This window comes from Rhincodon typus, unplaced genomic scaffold (assembly GCF_021869965.1).
Source record: "Rhincodon typus isolate 14 unplaced genomic scaffold, sRhiTyp1.1 hic_rhity00002516, whole genome shotgun sequence".
Lineage (NCBI taxonomy): Eukaryota > Metazoa > Chordata > Chondrichthyes > Orectolobiformes > Rhincodontidae > Rhincodon > Rhincodon typus.
Window position 1 is genome coordinate 1 of NW_025968154.1, and position 20,796 is coordinate 20,796.

General features: G+C 38.8%; 1 protein-coding gene across 1 annotated transcript; it reads right to left on the reverse strand.

Annotated features, from left to right (window-relative positions):
• Window positions 1-2,888: 2,888 nt before the first annotated feature.
• LOC109916741 (actin related protein 1A) lies at window positions 2,889-16,574 on the reverse strand. Its single transcript, XM_048593223.1, has 7 exons — window positions 16,514-16,574; window positions 13,395-13,470; window positions 11,877-12,002; window positions 7,409-7,533; window positions 6,137-6,353; window positions 4,463-4,555; window positions 2,889-3,098 (listed from the first exon to the last, which is right to left on the reverse strand). The coding sequence occupies exons 2-7, from the start codon at window positions 13,440-13,442 to the stop codon at window positions 2,904-2,906; spliced, it is 804 nt and encodes a 267-aa protein (XP_048449180.1). The 5' UTR covers window positions 13,443-13,470; window positions 16,514-16,574; the 3' UTR covers window positions 2,889-2,903.
• Window positions 16,575-20,796: the final 4,222 nt, after the last annotated feature.

Genomic DNA, 20,796 nt, shown 5'->3' on the forward strand with positions numbered 1-20,796 from the left:
TCAGAATGAGCAAAATAACTTTCAAAATTAATGTAACATTCTATCATATTATGGTCACTCTTTCCTAAAAGTTTCCTTACAGTAAGGTTATTAATTAGCTCCGTCTCATTACAGAATAATTAATCTATTATAGCCAGATCTCTAGTTGGTTTCTCAACATATTGCTCCAAAAGCCCATCTTGTGCAGCCTCCAAGAATTCATTCAAACTACTGATTAGATTTATCCAAACCATTTGTAAATTGAGGTCACCCATTATTGCTGCATTATTCATTTTACATGCACCTCTAATTTATACTGTGTCAAAGCCACCACTACTGCTTGATAACCTACAACAAACCATTCCGACCAATGTGTTAATTCATAAAACAAATGGATTTACAGAGATGTTAAAATATAAGATAAATGCAAAGAGTTTTCTTCCTTTAACATTGTCAGCAGGATTTTCAGGCTTACATTAAATCTAAATCTATTTAATTCTAAATCCTGCTATAACGAATGCCCTTGATACACTGCACTTTTGAGTAATGCAGCAGGCATTTGCATCACTTCAACACTACCATTATAATTAAATATTGTTAATTTATCATCTGGAGTGGAATAACTAAAATGAGCAATCATGCACCTGCAGTTAATAAAGGGTATTGAAGGAAGCCTTTAAAATGCAAGCTTTCACAAATTCAGGGGTTTTGTGACGCAGTAATAGTGTCTCTACTTCTCGGCAGATGACCTTCACTCAAGTCCCACCTGTCCTGAAGGTGTGTCATAAAATGTCCAAACAGATTGAATAGAAGTTTTTTTTGGAATTTGTACCTGATCTCCAACAAAAATAAGTTTAAAAAGAACTTTTTTAAAAACTAGAGAGAGTTATCATCTTCAACCATTGAACACTCCGAACATTTGTGGATACATATAATTAGATCCTTATTTCACGAGAGCTATTGAATTCTGTTTCCTCTCAATTAGTGCTGAGGACAGTGGGCAGCATAACTGAGGGTTTTCATTGGGCACTGTTGTTTTTTTGTCATTCTTTAGAGGCAAAAATAAACATTCTGAAGAAACCAGAAGAAAGGGATTACCAAATGTAGGGAGCTTTGAATAGTTACCAGAGCTAATTTTTTTTTTCCACACTGGCTACCTCTCAATGCTCGGGTTCTATTAGGTGCGCCCTGCAATTCTTTGGTGGTGATGTGCTTCTGACCTAACTCATGCTGTTGTGGGTCTCACTTGCATTTTCATCAGCAATAAACACCAACTCCACCAGCACAGCACAACTAGCTGGCTCATGAGCAGCTAGGAGCAGACCCAAAGAATAAGCCTGCTGGGCATTATAACTGGCACCCAGTCATTTCGTTGAGTCTTTATGAACTGTTCCCTGTTAACCGGGATTCTGCCCACAGTTATGCAGAGCCTAAGATTTTTCAAAAACTCAGCAATAGAACAGCATGGTCACCACTAACAACTCTTTAAGACTTTCATACATGCAATTCTAACTAAGTGCGAGGATTTTCCCTTTTACAAAACAGGTATTGTGTAAGGACAGTGTATTTTTACATTTTCTGCATCTTTAAAAACAATAGTCTACAGTGAGAAAGAATTGGTTTTAAAAACAGGATTTACCAGGAAGGTTGCATAATTTCATAACAATGAACTTGAGACCTATTGTGAACACTATTTTTGTGGCAAGGGATTCCTACAATGTGCAGACAACCAGGAAATGAGAAGTTGTTTACAAGTTGAGCTGATTAGTTCTCAGCTAATTCAGCAGATTGGTCTGGAAACAAGTTACAGAGACACAGACACAGGGAGAGAGAAAGGCACAAAGGTGTGTACAGCTATTCTCCCCAGCAGAACTTGTCTGTTCACTGCAGCAAAAGAAAACTCAATTTGACCTTGAAGAAAATCAACTATCTTTCGTGCAGCAGTTGCTGTGAGCTGTGACTTTTGAATTGATAAATCTGAGACAAATCCCAAGTGAATCAGTTGATCTGTAACTCTTACAAATCAGTACAAGCCTCCAGAGAAAGAAAATTGAACACCAAGGGCCTGGACAGTGAAAGTAGGATCACCCCAACATCAGAATCACGAAGCAAAAACTATTGAGATAACTATACAGGTTTCTTTGTCCACCTCTGTAAATAATACATTTTCCCTACTTGTTTGTGTGTGTGTGAATGCGTGTGCGCAAGAGGAAGTTTATTTGGGTTTGAGTTTTAATAGTAGTTATATGCCAATAGTTTATATCTGTTTACCAGTAGCTATAGTCTGATTACTTAAAACAAATAGTAATTCTTGCTTAATACTAAAACCTAATGCATGCTTTCTATCAACTCGGTCTGAATGTCAGATAAAGTGGGTTACTGTGCATACCTTAAAGAAAACATTGACCTTTGGTATGGGTCTGGGAATAGCAGGGCTCGATTTACGACGCACTACCTCAGCAGATTGTAACAACAGGGTGGGCGCATTAGGTGCTAAATTACTTTCTATATCACACACCAATCGGGCTTTTTAAGAGCTGACCAGTGAATTTGTCGGCCTATCATAGGCTTGGCAGAGATGTCTTGGTTCACCAAAAGCTGTGGGCCTCCACAACATCTAGATCCTGAAGATCAACGGCCTATACTTCAACAGATCCAATGGCAAGAAGATCCTTCCATTCACTTCTCGCAGCATGGGGATCATGGGGAAAGGGGTATCGAGGATCAGAGGCAAGGTAGAGGCCACCTTCCTGCCCCTGATCTGGAGCAAATGCCTTCAATAAATACAGCTGGATGAATAAATGACCTGAAGCCTGCAAATGATGTTGAGATGCTGCAGCATTTTAACATAGGGAGGTAAATCAGTATAGATCACCTTGTACAAGACAAGGTTAACATTATACAAGTATGACCATCCTAGCTTGTTAACAAAATAAATGGGTACCTTTGAATAAAGTTGATCCTCCTGACAGCACAATGTTAGAGAAAAGCGTTCGCCTCAGATCCATGTCAGATTTCTGGATTGCAAAGACTAAGACTTCATGGATTCCTTCGCACTCTTCACCAATCAAGTCAGGTCGAAAGAGCAGTTCTGGAGCACGGAATCGTGCAGGTCCAATCTGCAGAGGGTGAGAAATTGACTGTGAATGTTATGGTTTTCACAGGACACCAAACTGGAAAAGAATAAACCAGATTAAACATTTGTCCAGGCATCTACTCTGGCCAGAATCTTGTTATCTACGTCACTATTTAATATATCCGAAACACAAGTACACTCAAAAATTGATTGCACTTGTAGAAGCATATCTGTTGTTCAACTCGAGGAGGTTTTAAAGCAGAAATGTGCTAAGCACAGCCAGCAGGCCCTGACAATGTGGCCACAGACTCTGTACAACTCAGTTTTGTTTGTGCCTATATTTTTTAATTGTTTCTCTGTCTAATTTGTATTTTATGGGCCTGGGAATTCAGAACACATAGAATCATTAGCATCAATAACTTAAGACAGTTGCAAAATAATGGGAACATGAATTTAAACTTAATTTGCAATGCTCTTTGGCATTTAATTATGGAGCCAAAGAAGCTTGGAAACTATTGTTTTTAAGGTTCTATATATACAGGAACCTGAGCACTATGACAGCCATGTGTTTATATGTATTATATATGTGTGAAATGACTAACTTAGTGATGGTCAAAGGTGAGAAAAGACAATCAGTTGTCAATTGTGCTGTGGTTTGAAATGATATTTTGAATAACGAGAAAATAAACTTAGTAGAGAATGCATTAAACTAAACCAAAAAATAATCAAATGTTTTTTAGGTCAATTATTAAATTATTTGTTTATATTAATTTTAAAACTTAAGTTAATGAAATTCAGCATGTCCACAATGACTCTTATCAACTTTTACAGATGCACCATAGAAAGTATCCTATGTGGATGCAAAACAACGTGGTACGGCAACTGCTCTTCCCAAGACCACGACAAACTACAGAGGGTCGTGAACACAGCACGACCATCATGCAAACCAGCCTCCCATCCACCGACTCCATCCATACTTCTCGCTGCCCTGGGAAAGCAAGCAACATAATCAAAGATGCAACCCACCTTGGTTATACTCTCTTCCACCCTCTTCAATTGGGTAGAAGATATAAAAGTTTGAAAATATGTACAACCAGATTCAAGAACAGCTTCTTCTCCGCTGTTATCAAACTTTTGAATGGACCTCTCAAATGTTAATGTTGATCTCCCTCTCTCTGTACCTTCTCTGTGCCTTTAACATTGTATTCTACATTCTGTTCTGCTATGTTGATGCACTTCATATGGTACGATCTGCCTGTATCGCTCGCAATACAACACTTTTCACTGTATCTTGTACACGTGACAACAATAAATAAAAAAGAAAAAGAATCTTTTTGTCCATTTGATATGACTTAACTTGAGCAAGCAGCATTAGTAACCATGCACAAACTGAGATTGCTCCCTTACTTCAATTGTGCTTCCATCAGGCAGAATGTACTGAGCTTTCTCCGTCTCCAGGGTTTCATCTTTTTGTGGGTTTATTGACAGGTAACAGGCACGCTATAAAACACAAAGACAAATCGCCAGGTGGTTTCCCAGAAAGGCTAAATGCATATTAAAAATTAAAATAATAATTTTGAACTCTTCTTTAAAAATAAGCAGACAATTATAGTGAGATATTCTTTAACATGATAACTGAATTCAAGACTGTCTGTGTAACAGTCGAGAGGTGAACTTAGAACAATCTTATCTGGATTGGCGCTGTCAGACTACCTTTTAACCAAGAATTCACACTTTTTATTCAGTTAAATCCAGCACTTACTGCTTGTCCCGCTGTAAGTAAATGGCTTGCTAGGTCAATTCAGAGGGATATTAAGAGCCAGCCTCCGTGCTGTGTATCTTGAGTCATATATAATTCAGATTAATCAAGAACAATCGTGAACCTGGCAGGCTTTTATGACAATCCAGTAGATTTATGAGATTTTCTTTTAATCCCACATTTACTTTATTAACTGAATTTAAATTCCATAGTTATCATGGTCAGGATCTGGGACATTGGAGTACATCTGGAGCCCAAACTCTCGGGAGCAGACTGTGCTCACTCAGGTCAGGGGGGCAGGATCTCTATGCTCCATTTGCGGGCCTGGATCTGAAATACCATGAAGGCCCATGATTTCTGTCCCTGCTTCTGTCTGTGGTGGACCTTGAATTCGTGTCATTGGACCATTAGTCCAGGCCTCTAGATCACTAGTCTAGTAATACAAGCAATACTATCATACCCCTTGAGATTATGGTGAGATCAACATCATAAGGTGAAGCTTTCTCAGCAGCCCTCATCCCAAGTAGCAGACTATGAGGATTGAGACGATGAGTAAAATGACCAGGAGCTGCGATGGAATGACTTAGAATGCAGTCTGACTATTGAGCCAGTAGTGGCTTTCCATCCACTGGAGGGCAGCTAATTTATACAATTAACTCCGGGAAAGACATCCAAAGGGACATTTTGAGAGGCTGCTGGCACATTGTCAGTAGGTACAGTAGCCTGGACCACATGGGGAGTTCTCTATCTTTAAGGAGGCAGATTCCCAGGACAGAGCCACTGAGGTCAGAGGTCCTACAGATAGTTTATTCTTCCAATTTCTGTCACCTGCCTGTTTGGTCCTGGCAGAGAAAGAAAATATTTCTGCAAGGGTACCTCAAATCTTAGTCTCCTGCAATCTCAGCAACAGCCATCTCTCTCAGCTGCAAAAGCAGCACAACAGCCAGGCCTCTGGTCGGGTTGGCAGTATGGTATGGCCAACCTGTGGTCCTTAACTGGGCTTCGGACCCATTGATGCCCAATTAAGCTGTTTCTGGGAAGATTACTGCTCAGTTTGTTGCCTGTCCATGTAGGGTCAGGATCTGCATACAACCCTGACAGTCAGACCTACCTACTGCCTTCTGAGAAAAAGCCAGATAAACTTATTATTTTGTACATGCCACATCATAATACATACTTAATTTTTAAAAAGTGAAGATAATCTTTGCAATGATTAAGGTAAATAAAACACACACATTTGTATTTTAAATTACAAACTGAGAATATATTTCTCCAAGCAAATTAGAAGTAAAACTGTATCAATTTATTATAATAGATTCTACCTCTTTGATTGTTTTCACAATCTCAAATTCTGATGATGTATGAAAATCATATCCTTCCTTTCTAAGGAACAGACGTAAATAGCGAGAGACATCACGTCCTGCAATGTCAATCCTCATGATGGAATGCGGCATAGCAAATCCTTCGTAGATAGGTACAGCATGTGTGACTCCGTCGCCTGAATCTAACACCACACCTGTAGTTCTACCTGTGGCATACCTTCAGAAAAGCGGAGAAAAGGAAACCATTGGAAAGCAAACCACGTGTCAATATTTGAGTAAACAAAAGATAGTTACCAAATCGTACGGGCTGAAACAAATTTGCTCATATATATTTAAAAAATCTTTTTAGGACCTTCAATAAACGTAATCAGAGTAGAAAGTGGACCCTTCTACTTCATTCCCTCTTGGTTTAATGTTTAGAATCACTTGGAAACATGGGGTGTCATTTCATTGTCATTATGGTACAGATGGAGGCCATTTAGCCCACTGAGTCCGTACTGGCTCTTTGCACAGCAATCCAGTTAGTCCTGTTTCCCTCCTCTACCCCCCATAGCCCTGCAAATTTATTGCCCTCAAGTGTCCGTCCAATTTCCTTTCAAAATCATTGATCATCTTCACTTCCACCATTGACATAACAGTAAGTTCCAGATCATAACCATTGACTGTACAAAAGATCTCTTCATAAGATCATAGAATCCCTACAGTGTGGAAGCAGGCTATTCAGACAATCAATTACACACTGATCCTCCGAAGATCATCACACCCCACTACCTATGGCTAATCCTCCCTGCCTGCACATCCCTGGACACTACGGGCAATTCAACACAGCCAATCCACCTAACCTTCACAGCCCTAGACTGTGGCTTCAGAAGAGGAGTAGAGGAGAAAAACTGGCAAGATTGAGACAAGTAAAATAAGGAGAGAAATATAATCTCTGTGATCTAAGTCAGATTGGGTTTCTCTTAATGTATTAGCTGGCATAGAAAAGACACAGGGAATCCCTGGTTGCAGTTTTCAGAAGAATCAAATCAACCACCAATATGGGGCTCAATCCCTCTCAGATAAGCTAAAACCTGTTTGTATTCTACAAGAATGTTTCAGAAACTGTTTAGATGCTCACACCTTATTTAAAAAGACAAAAAGTAATGGGAGACAGAAGTGTCTGTACAGGCACTGGAAAAATTCCTTTGGCTTGGTGATAGAACAGGCAAATAAAGAACAGAAAAAATTTCACTGTAATGATTTGTACATTTCTGAATATGAAATACTAACAGACTAAGTACTGCCTGCATTGAGATGAACAGAGCAGGGACATTGAAAGTCTCAAAGAAAACCTCAGCAGCACGTTCACGGTTTTTCCTTGGATTCAAAGGAGCTTCTGTGAGGAGTACAGGATGCTGAGAACGAGAGAACATAAAGTACATGTCATTGCCCTTTCAATTAACAAAGTAGCTTCTCACATGCTCTATAAATGTAGCATGATTCAAACTGCCAAAACAATGTTGACTGATGATTCAATTAAAAAATTGCAAGAATTTTCAACAAAATCCATGTAATCTAATTTTTATTTTAAAGGCATTTTTTTTCAATTGGAAGAAAACCCAACCATCAGGGTAAGCTTATTGGCAAAATACAGTTCATGTGTCATAGTTTGTAAGGCAAGAAAAATCATGCTGACCACGTAGCTTTTTAAGACATTGAACAATTATACAAAGAAAACAAAGATGTGACTGAACAGGCATTATGGTTAACATAAACTGCCAAGCAGAAAATTGCATTGCAGGTGGGAGGATACTCTTCAGTGGTTATTAACAGTAGATGCTTCAGAACACGTTTAGCAAAACAGTGAATGATTACCACTAGTAAAATAACATTCCGTCTTAGCCAATTATTAAAAGTGGAAGATTAATTGACATTCATATTCTTTTTCTTTATTTATTTGTTCATGGGATGTAGGCATCACTGGCTAGGCCAGCATTTGCCCTTGAGAGAAAAACAAAATCACATGTTGAATGTCTTATGAAACCACTGTTCTAAATCTAACGTTGAAGCAGGTTTTATTTCTGTGAAAAGACTAATTGCAGGATTTCAAATAAAAAATAATTCTTTATTGGAGTTACAGCTCCTACTGTACTATCCAACATTTGTTTTTTGGACTGGAGAAAATAACACGGTGAAATTGGTATTGGGACCATGCTTTTCTTGATATACTAGTGATAGACTAATAACCTCTATACTAATGAACTAGATTTGGGTGCGTAGGGCACAACTCCAAAATATAACAGATGTCATAAAAGTTAGAAGTATGACAACCGTAATGATTAAATTTATGAGGACATGGATAACTTGGTGGAACGGGTGGACACATGGCAGTTTATATTTAATGCAGAGAAGTGTGAAGAGATACATTTTAGTAGGAAGAACCAGGTAATGTTAACAATACAATTCTTTGCATACAGATCATTGAAGGTGGCATGCGGATGAAAGAAGTAACTAATAAGGCACACATGATTCTGCACTTTCTATATACAAAGCTAAGGAAGTTAAAATAAACTTTTACAAATCACCACATTTAGTTCAACTGGCGGGCTGTGTACAATGCTGGGCCCTATACTTCAGTAAGGATGTGGACAGGATGCAGAAAAGATGCAAGACAATGGCTTTGGGATAATGAATAAAAGCAAAAGTACTGCAAATGCTGGAGGTCTGAAATAAAAACAGGAAGTGCAACAGAAATTCAGCAGGTTTGACAGTATCTGTGGAGAGAGAAATGGACTTAATGCTTCAAACTGTTCCGAACAAGAGTATTTTTGAACTCAAAATGTTAGCTAAGTTTCTCTCTCCACAGATGCTGCCAGGCCTGCTGAGTTTCTCCAGCGTTTTCTACTTTTATTTTAGATTTTCATCATCTGTGGTATTTTGCTTTTATTACAGAAACGGTTCCTGTTGATAGTAGGATCACGAATCAGAGGAAATAGGTTTAAAGGAGAATGGCAAAAATACAAAGAAACCACACAAGCATAAATTTTTAATATAGTCTGTGGTTAAAATTTGGAATGGATAGTCTGAGTGGTGGTGAAAGCAGATTCAAAAGGAATTGGATAATTATCTGAAAAGAATTAATGGATAATTACAGAACAATGGGGATGGGCGGAGGAATGGGACTATCCAAGTTGCTCATGCAGAGAGCCTGCACAGTCAAGACAAGTTGTGGCCTCTTTCTGTGTTGTAACCATCGTATAATTCTAGTTCCAGTAAATTTGCACACAAAACAAATATTTAAAAATGCATATTGAAAACAACAAATGCTGGAGATCACAGTGAATCAGACAGCATCCATGGACAGAGCAAGCTAACGTGATTCAAAACATTAGCTTGCTCTCCCTCCATGGATACTGTCTGACTTGCTGTGATCTCCAGCATTTGTGACTGTCAGTACAGATTCCAGCATCTGCAGCAATTTGATCCTACTTTGAAAATGCATACCTGTACAACTAAAAACAAGGCAATAATCCAATCTACAGCTCCAGCAGAGATGTAGTTTCTATTCTTTAAATCGTTAGGTTCTGGTTTTTGGCTGGAATATTTGGACAACGAACCAAATGGAGGACACAGAATCACAGAATTGTTATGGAGCAGAAGGAGACCTTTTGGCCTATCGTGCCTGCACTGGTTCTATAACCAAGTGTCAATCTCCTGCCTTTGCTCTTCACACCAGTTCTATTCAAATAATCAGCCAACACCCTCTAGAATGCCTCAATTGAACCTGCCTCCACAACATTTTCAGGCAGTGGATTCCATATCCTAACTTCTTGATGTGTGAAGAGGTTTTTCTCACATCATCCTTTGAACATCACTTTAAATATAGGCTCCCTCATTCTTTTTTTTCAAGCAAGCAGGAACTGACTTCTCAGACTCATCAGCAGACTCCAAATGGTTCACTTCGTTGGGTAAGTGCAAGCAGTGGGAGGGAGGGTGCAGCTAAAAGGAAACAGGTGGTTGGAATGTGACTGAAAGAAAGTAAGCAAGCATGCAAGGAGCATTAGCAATAGATTGGGTTAATAAAAAGGGAGACAGAGGGGCTGAAATTATTTTATCCCAAAAAAATTCAGAAGCTAGAGAAAGCACCAAACCCAATTGCTATCTAAACCATGTGTTCAGTAGAGGCAAGGACTTAGCTTTGGTATGCACAAATCTGAAAGCCCTGCCAACAGTTATTGTTTAGGCTAATATATGAAAGTGCGGCCACTTGGGTTAGCTGCCAAAGTGCTCATGGCACCACTTCCCAGCAAGAAGTTAACTTCTTCAGGAAAGAAAATGAGAAAATAAATATTTTGCTGTGCCATGCTTAATAGCACAAAAAAGATAAGCTGAGAAGAAAACAAATACTTGTATTTATATTGTTATGACACCCAACTGATGGTAATACTGAAAATCAGATCCTGAAGTGAAACCTGGTTTGAAAGGCCAGAAATTTTAATTTTGTTATTTGTTTACTGTGGTGGTCGGTCACTGAACATATTCACAAAAGACTGCTAATGTACTTTTAACAAAAGAACATCAATCTATATTACACACAAAAGGAAAAACAAACTATTTTACACCCTACAAGAACTATTTGAAAGTGTCTTACTACAAATATTAGAAATAAAAATTCAATGCTCTTATTCTCAACAATAACCTTACAGACACTAAAAGCTCAGCAAAGGATTTCCTGTCTCCATTTTGAACTTCCTTGTTTTCTTGACACAGTTGCAATTGGTTTCTGGAAGCTTCTTCTTACTGATTTCTAAACAGTTTCAGGGAATAATACAAATGGATTTTCCATACCCTCAGCATCCATAACTTTTCTGGTGTGGAGTTTTTTTCTAAGCAACTGAGGAATCTTTTCCAATACCTGACTATTTTTGGGGACTGCTAAACTAACAGTAACCTTTCCCTCTGATTGAATCTGCAAATACTTACTGACCATGAAGTTACCTTGATTCTGGGCAACAACAGTTTTATTTCTCTCTTCTACCCTTGTTTCTAATAGACAGAGCTGTTCACCTCAAATTCTACTCAAAGGCTGTAAACCCTAATTGAAACGCATGGATTAACAAACTCCAGACACTTTGGACCATTCACAGAACTAATCTAAATGAAACTAAAACAATGTATAAATAACACACACAATGTATAAATAAATAAATTTAAAGCTATACATGATTCTGTTCACCTTAGCACCCAGATTTCTGAATTAAAAACACGAGCCTCCAATGTGTAAAGCTCTAAAACACTTTGAAAATGAAAGCAAACCAAATAAAAATAAATTGCATTGAATTGGACAATCAAACATTTTACTTTGTGCCAGAAATACTGAGAGTTAAGACCTTTGAAATAAGTTTCATTTGCATTTCTTTACAATTTTTACTGCCTGCACAGTGTATGTGAATACACTTTGGGTTTAATTTTTTTAAAGTATATGCACCAAATCCTTGTTATCTGCGGGAGATTGGGGCACAGACCTCCTGCAAAACTGCGGAAAGCACTTCAATTGAAATTCCCTATCGACCACACCTGTCAAGGCTTGTCAATGAGGAGAAAAAAGAAAATTGGCTCTGGGGCCACCCTCATGAGCACACAGATTCACGGGTCACAAATCCAGATACCATAAGGAGCAAGGGTATAAAAGTAAATATGGTGATAGTATAATCTTGTCAAGAGTCCAAACATTTTATACTGAAAGCATTCAACTCACCTCTTCAGAGAAAGTCTGGAGTTGGTCTTTGGAATACACGTACTGCCAAATCCGTTCCATGTCGTTCCAGTCTTTTACAATTCCATGTTCCATTGGATACCTGATAGTTAACAGGCCCCTGTGCTCCTAATCAATCAAAACACAATGAGATTTATCATAGTAAAATGTTGCTCAAATAATCTGCCATCAAAATTGAAAAAATCCGGTTGGCAGAAAAACGTAGTAATTACACAAATATACCTTACTGATGTTCCAGTTTGTTACCATCCTAAATTGTTTTTTTCAAATTTCTCAAGCTTTGCTTTCGTGCTTTGTTGTTTTCAACAGATTCCTTCATTGAAATTATATCCTTTTAATTCTCCACACATTATTTTGTTATTTTGTAAACAATTCAATCATGCTTATACTCACATCATATAATACGGATATGACCTTTAGGCCCAATACTTTTTAGGAGCTTCAGTTTATATTTAAATCATATAGCATTTTGTGGAAACAGATTATTTGACCCAACTCAAGCATGTTGATGTTTAAAATGTTCTGGACTATGGTGGGGTGGGGAAGGTAGAAGGAGTAGTATTAGGTGAACAGCTCCTTTGGAGAGCCAGCACAAATATGACAGGCAAATGACCTCCGTTTGCAATGTAACCAATCTGTGAACTTGTGATGATTCACAAACATAGTGATCTTATCCCAACTACCCACTTGTTCCCATAACTTCAATTCCTTCCTAATGAAGGCTAAAAAGCCCTTTGCTTTCTGAAATGCTTGCTATACCTGCATGTTAACTGACTTTCAGGTAGAAAGAGCCCAAGTCCCTCTGAATGCTGAACTCTTGTTGCAGCCTGCCAACCCAAAAATGACCCCTTTATTTCTACTTTGTTTTCTGCCTGTTCACCAATTCTCAATTCATGATATATTACCCAAGTCACATGAGTGCTAAATATGTGCAATATCTTTTTATGTAATACCTTATCGAAATGTTTTTAGAAAATGCAATACACCACATTCACTGGTTCCTCCTCATCAATGCTCTTTACTACCACGTATCCTCCTAACTACCACCTTAAAAGAAAATTTGCCAAACGTGGGTTTTTCTTTCAAAAATCCGTTTTCTTTGCCCTATCATTTCATGCTTCTTAAGTGTCCTGTTATCACTTCTCACTAATAATTCATTTTAACATTGCCTTACCGATGTTGGACTAACTGGCCTAAACTTACCCATTTTCTCCCTCCTCCTTTTGTAAATAGCAGGGTTATGTTTGCTCCCTTTCTATCCTTGGGGATCATTCTAAAATCTACTGAAAACGAACAACGTGCAAGGTAACAGGGGAGAAAGCAGGAGGATAACATTCAATGGGATGATCGTCGGGAGAGCTGGCACAGACTATTTGGGCCAATTCTGTGATTCTAAGGAAGAATGTTCCTTGACACAGACAGAAAACATCAGAAAACGGAACATTCAATCAAAACTGTAGTGGAACATATATTTTCTAAGCCAATTAAATGTAAGATTACCTCTGCTTTTGGTCCAATGAAAATATCTCCCTCCAGAGCACCAGCCATAACACGTACATGCTTAGGCCGTCCCACACTGAAAAAAATATTTTGGAATCACTTGGATTGAAAATTGTTTTATCTTTACTTTCATAGCGTAATAGTACTATATAGAATAGAACAGCACAATAACAGTACTTTTTTTTAAATAGCTCTTTCAACATGCTAAAATATCTCAAGGTGCTTCACATTGTAAAACAATGATGTCACTGAGTCGTATAATGATATGACAAAATGCTTGGTTAAAGAAGTACATTTTAAGGAGTACCTTAAAGGAGAAAAATGGGGAAGAGAGATGGAGTTCTTTAGGGAGAAATTGCAGAGCCTGAGGTCCAGGAAGTTGAAGGCACAGCCACTGATAGTACAGCAATTAAATTTGGGAATGATCAACAGATCACAATTAAAGGAGTGCAAATATCTCAAAGGCTTGTAGTGCAGACAGATTACAGAGATGAGGAGGAGGCGAGGCTTGATGGCAAAGATGAAAATTTCAAAATCATGATTTTGTTTACCCTGGATGCAGTGTAGTCAGTAAGCTCAGGGGTAATAAGTGGATGAGGTTTCGTGCAAGTTAAGACATGAGCAGGAGAATTTTGAATAACTTCCCAAGTTCACAGTTGGTGTTGGCAGGAAGAATTACAATGTGGGATGCAGGCCAGAATTGCATTGGAACAGTCAAAACTGGTGGCAACAAAGGCATGGGTGAAGAGTTCAGAATAGAAAGATTTGAGGGAAGCAGGTAGCCCTCATAGAAGGACCGACTGCGTATTTGAGTCAGAGTCAACTATGATACTGAGGTTGCAAACAGTCTGGTTCAGTCTAAGAGTGACGGAATGCTATGCAACAGATTTCTGGCTAGTGTTGGTCTCCCCAAAAGTGAAGACATCTGACTTACACTTCTTCTATCAATTACTTCAGAACTAAAGATTAGTTAATCACCCCTTAGCCTTCTCCATGCTAGACAAAAGTGGCCCATCCTGTAGTTATGACTATTTTGCTGATAGTGCACTACATGCCGAGTTGCATTCTTTGCCATGCCATGTCTCCCAGAGGACATAGATTTAAGGTACAGGCAAAGGAATCAGAATCTAGATGAGGAAAAATATATTTCTACAGCAAAATGTTGCACGCTGAAATGTATGTACTTGAACTTATGTTGGAAGCAGATTTATTAGTAATTCCCAAAAGAGACTGAAGGGGAAATATTTGGAGGGTAGCAGGCAAAGGGACTAATTGGATAGGCTTCAGCAGTGCTGTATTATCATTATGAACAAACTGTTGAGGACAGTTTCCACTTTTTATATTTACTAAATTCTGTGAGACAGCACACACTTCCTCTTTGCTCGAGAAGGAAAGTGATGTTTGCGAATTCACAGGAACTGCTTTGCATGATAGACTGTCAAGCAAATTGTAATAAATATTCCCACCTACAGTCTAGTAGACACTCGCAGTGTAGAAGTTCATATTTTCTGGTAATGTGTACACAGGGCAAGTTAAAAGTAAATATATTATTAATGGTACACCCCTGTTGACATTAAGGCTAGAACAGGGACCCCAGCTTATTAATGTCAAAACTCTGACATCCAGATTGTCAAATGCATAACTTCTTATCCTCTACAGTCACAAATTCCCTCCTCCATCCAAAACAAGGTTGTTTCTAAAGTTGAACCATACATTCAAACTACGCAAGATATTCTGAGGAAACAGTTACATGTCAATCTGATAAATTTTCAATCTAAGTTTTATAAGTACTGAATGGTCATCCATGGCTGGAAACAGGCACTTAACTATCCACTATAACACATGATTTATCCATTCCTTGCCCAGGATTAGTTCGAACACCAAATGGACACCAAATCCATCCAAACTAAATTCCCAAAGTAAATATAAAGAGATTCAACATACAATTGTCAGATACAGTTTAATGAAGCAATAAATACTGTGGAGTAGGGAAAGCTGACATGAGACCTGATCAATTGTGTTTTACTTCTATCTGCAACTCTACGATGAATACCAAAATGTCTTCAAAAAGCCCAAAAGCATATTCTTCTCCTTAATAATTATGTTGATTGTTGGAACATTCTTTCAACAGCAGAAAACCAAGCCCATGTTCTGGAAATATCAAAGCTCAAGATTTCCTGATCAGAGGCTTACTCCATATCCAAATATATTCATTTTTCCAGATCTTATTAAAATAAGCTGACTTCTCACATGGAGGGTAAATCTGAAGGTACTATGAAAATACTTAACACATTTGTTTGCAATAGCTGGGTAATTTCAACTACTGTGATTTTGGTATCTCAGCATACACAAAAATTATTTCTACTACAGGTATTTTGATATTCCTGCACCCAATAAACTGAATTTTACAACTTCTGAGATTAACTCTCCAGTCAACTCACCAAGTTTAATCTGCTTTCCTCCACGACTGGTTGCAGAAAAAGCCAAACACATGATTGACTGCAATATCCCAATCAAGTGACTTTTCCTCAGACGTCAGTCAGAACCTTTAGTCGCTAGGCCATTTGACAATGGAGGACAGCAGAGTCAATACTGAACCTTGTCTCCCCTAACATTAAGTTTCAGAGGGTTCAATGGCTAATTAGCAGGATCAGGGACATTGACCAATCCATTTCCTTTTTTGATACAGAGGCACTGTCAGAATGGCATTTTGGCAAATTGAGTCACTGCGGGAGTTCTGAGGTGAGAATCATTATTAGCATGAACTTCACCTGTACAGCATTTTCCTACAAAACCAGAAGCAATAAATTACATTTTAACAATAACACTTCCCAAACACAAAGTCAAAGCTCATAAAGATTACTTTTGCCCACAATTCTGTTTGCATGTGATGTAGTAACAATGTTATCGCTACAAAATCTTATAAAGCTTAACATTGAGCTGGTTGAGAATCAAGTGATGGATTTTCCAGATTTGGCAACACAAATGGAGGTTAGAATATGAAAAATGTGGCTTGTGCAGAATTGGCACTTCCTACTTTATACTGTGCAATGTTCATACGTCACAGGACTCCAGTACCATTTTTTAAAGTATATATTTTATAATAAATCAGTACTTACTAATTGGGGAAGCAGTACTTTGGAATCTGATCTCCTGCAAAACCAGCTTTGACGACTCCAGAGCCCTAGAATGAAAGTGTAAATACATATGAATACCCATGTCTAAAGTAAACATTTCAGATTTGCAAATTTCAGGGCCCCTGCAATTACTGGCACCTCAGGGACCTTCTACAATTATTGATAATATCCCAGTGACTCCATCCTAGTCTCCAAAAGACAGTGTCAGCTTCTCAATGGAAAATAGCATCACCACTTCAGATACAACAAGGTGTAGAGCTGGATGAACACTTCAGGCCGAGCAGCATCATAGGAGCCTATGATGCTGCTCGGCCTGCTGTGTTCATCCAGCTCTGCACCTTGTTATCTCAGATTCTCCAGCATCTGCAGTTCCTACTATCTCTGATACAATTTTAACACCACTTCAGATATTTTTGTTTTATTTCAGTAGCTGTTGAATGAAAAAATGCATGTGATTTAATAAATACAGAATCCAAGCTCTTGGTTTATCAGACAGAATGGTACTGGATGATCTAATTCTCTCATAGACCTCAGCTTGAAAATCTGTGCTCTCACAAAGCATCAATTATTTTCACTAAATCAGCATACATCAGGCAATTTGCCAATTTACCAATTTACCACTTGTAATTCAATCATAATTTTGTTCTTATTTATTCTTTCGCAAGATGTGGGTGTTGCTTGCAAAGCAAACATTCATAGTCTTCAAGCAGTGGACAGTGGTGAACCATCTTCTTGAACTGTGGAAGTCCGCGTGGGGAAGGTGTTGTTAGCGTTTTGACCCAATGAAGATGAAGGAAGGGCAATAAATTTCCAAGCTCAGATGCTGGGTTATTTGGAATAGAACCAGATGGTGGTGGTGTTCCCATACACCTGCCCCTGTCCTTCTCAGTTATAGAGGTTGTGGGTTTGGAAGGTGCTGTGAGAGAAAGCTTGGTTAATATACTGCCCTGCATTTTAATATTTTTTAGGTTACAATTTTATCACTGAAGATATTTAATTTATTCAGACCAATACCATACAGCAAAAATCATATTTAACCAATCTACTTACATGTTCTACAGTTTATTTCTTGGTATGTTACACTTAATGCAACCCTTCAAACTGCTCCCATCAGTTGGCAAAGCTGCATCAAATGATATCAAGATGCTTAAAAAGTTTGCTCAAAACACAGACAAATTTTAAAATATCTAAGTCTAAGGATGTACAGCTGGGCATTTTCCTACTGTTCAAGCGGGCATAATATGAAAATCTCACTTCCTAACATTAAAGACTACTGAAATCCCAGTCAGATGTTGTTCAATATGTCACAAGTGGTATTAATGGAAAGAGAATGAAGGCTATTTTTCATTTTAAAAGTGTGTAGCAGGAGTCAGGACAAATCCAGGCAGGAGTGTGTGTGTGTGTGTGTGTGTGAGAGTGGGTATGTGTGTGTGTGTGTGTGAGAGTGGGTATGTGTGTGTGTGTGTGTGAGAGTGGGTATGTGTGTGTGTGTGTGTGTGTGTGTGCGCGCGTGTGAGTGGGTATGTGTGTGTGTGTGCGCGCGCGTGTGAGTGGGTATGTGTGTGTGTGAGAGAGAGTGGGTGTGGGTGTGGGTGGGTGTGTGTGTGATGGAATTGGGCCTGGCACCCAGGGAAACAGATTTGAAATGTGCAGAGATAACAGTGTGGAGCTGGAGGAACACTACAGGCCAGGCAGCATCAGAGGAGCAGGAAAGCTGACGTTTCGGGTCAAGGACCATTCCTCAGACCCTTTTCTGTAGAAGGGTCCCGACCCGAAATGTCAGCTTTCCTGCTCCTCTGATGCTGTCTGGCTTGCTGTGTTCCTCCAGCTCCACACTGTGTTATCTCAGACTCCAGCATCGGCAGTTCTTACTATCTCGAGACATGCAGAGTTAGGCTATTTAAAATGCCAGCCTCAGTGCGCTGTCACCTGAATTGCAAAAAAGAAGTAAAACAGAAAATTCATCTCTAGCCCCCCATTCCACACACACACACTCCCCTTTCTCCCCTGCTCCCTGATCAAACCTCTCGCTGCCAACCAGCCTTTCATATTCTCTACGCCAACCTTTGACATTTCCATGTCCAGTCACACAGTATATAATCTCCAAAGAAATAGTGAACTTTGTAGTAACAATTTCATGTGTGAAAAAGCTTTAAGGAAAGCCATTTATGCACAACTTTTAAAACAAAAACTTAATGCCTTTATAGGGCTGTGGTAAAAACAATTAACCAGGCCTTTATAGTATCAATTGCAGAACTGAAAACCTAAGCATGCATTAGTACGTTGATACAGTTGCACCCACAGGATATTGTTAAAAAGGGATCACTGGTTCTGCACAGAATTATACTGGATGCTTGGGCATGGAAATTCCATAGGCTGGCATGGAGGCTGCATAAAGCCATGTGAGGTGGTGGTGGTGGGAGGGGTTTAGCTTTTCATGCAGGATACGAAGGACTAGGGGTTAGGTACAGGGTCACAGATCGGCATGGAAGGTGTGAGAGACCACGGAGGAGGGTGGAGAATAAGACCTTTTTATTCACCTTTCAAAAGATTCTCTCATCCAAAGTCCAAGACATCTCCAAAGGACCAGTGGCCACAAGCTGACCAGACTCCATGGAAATTTTCAGCTGACTAGAAAATGCCTATCTTCACAATGGACCTGGTAAGTTTGAGTGTGCAGGGTTTGGGCGGGGATCTGCTTCAGTCTATACACATACTCTACCTTGATGAAAGTTGGGGTTGTAGGAATCGTGTCCCAATTACCTTTTTCAAATGTTGACAGTCTCCCCAGAATCCGTGAAATTCCAATCATATATTTTTTTTGCAGGAATTACAGGGAAATTGTAACTGAAACAGTGGTAGTCTGTAATAATAAGTCACTGATTCAATAAAATCCCACAATAAACCACGTGCAACGAACAGTTTGAACTGTATAATATAATGATGAAGCACCGATGGTTATAGTTCGATTACTGGCAGTGGTTGTGTTAGTGTAATGTGATGAGAGTAGCACATTGTATAATTTAATTTACTTTCTCTGCTACTTTTAGCACATTAATTAGCACTGGTTAACGCATGCACTAAAATAGCACCAAAAGGATTTAACACAAATACATTATCCAATGCATTAAAAATAGGAAACTAAACCTAAGAGGAAATTCAACTCCAAACAGTGGATCTCATAATATTAAAACATATGATTTTGGTACATTGTTTTGTGAACCATACTGGGTCACTAGCCAAATGATAGCAGTTGTTAAACTTATAAATTTTTTGATTGCTGTTTTCTTTTCTATCAATTGATGTAGTAGGTTTGTATTGTGAACCACTGCTTTAAAACAGAAATCCATTTATCAAATCCCCAACTGAGATGATCAGAATCCTGAAATTGACAGCAATTTATGTGTACTTTATAGCATATTTCTAAAAATGTCTTCAATTCGTAATAATCTTTTGGAATTGAATTCCACATCTTCATTATCCTGTGTAAATTACTCCAAAGTAACTCCCAAATTGGACACAGATATGCCACATTCAGGCACATCATTTAAGAATAGAAGAAGACGTAGATAATTCTAATCAAGTTCATAAATGACTCTTAACTTGCTATTACTAGATGCTGGCACATTACTCAAGAATAGAGAAATTCAAAGCCAAAGTACAATTCGGAGATTCGGATATCATGGCCCCAATTTTTCTGTGATAGGGTGTGCAGAGGGAGGAATGTTCCAAAAATGCCTTCTGCACTTCCCATTTCCTGTTGGGAGGAGCTGGGTTTGTTTGAGATTCGGACAAGGAGACTGAGAACAGCAAGGGTAGCTGACAGCTCCTTGGGCGGACTGGGTGGAAAATATACTTTGGTGCTTCTGCACAGTGTCCAAAAATCCATCTAAAAGAGTGAAATAAAAATCATTCCTCATATTCTCGCCCCACTCCCAAACACACCACATGCCCCATCTCCTAACCCCTCTAACCATCCCTCTTAGCCCCTCATAAACCATAAGCCTCTCTGTACATCCTGTGGCCTCCCATACCCCTAGACGAACTTGATGCCTACTTCCACCCACCACCCTTTCCCCCTTCATCTACCATGCCAACTCACCTACTCTCTATAAGCACACAAACACACGGGAGGAAAAAATAAAGTTCTATATTGCAGGTTACACTCTTTGAGAAAAGCATTTTTGTTCATAAAAACACATTTTGTCAGCTCTTGACTGATTTGAAACTGCTCAAATGGTCTCGTCACTTCTTCGCAGTTCTTG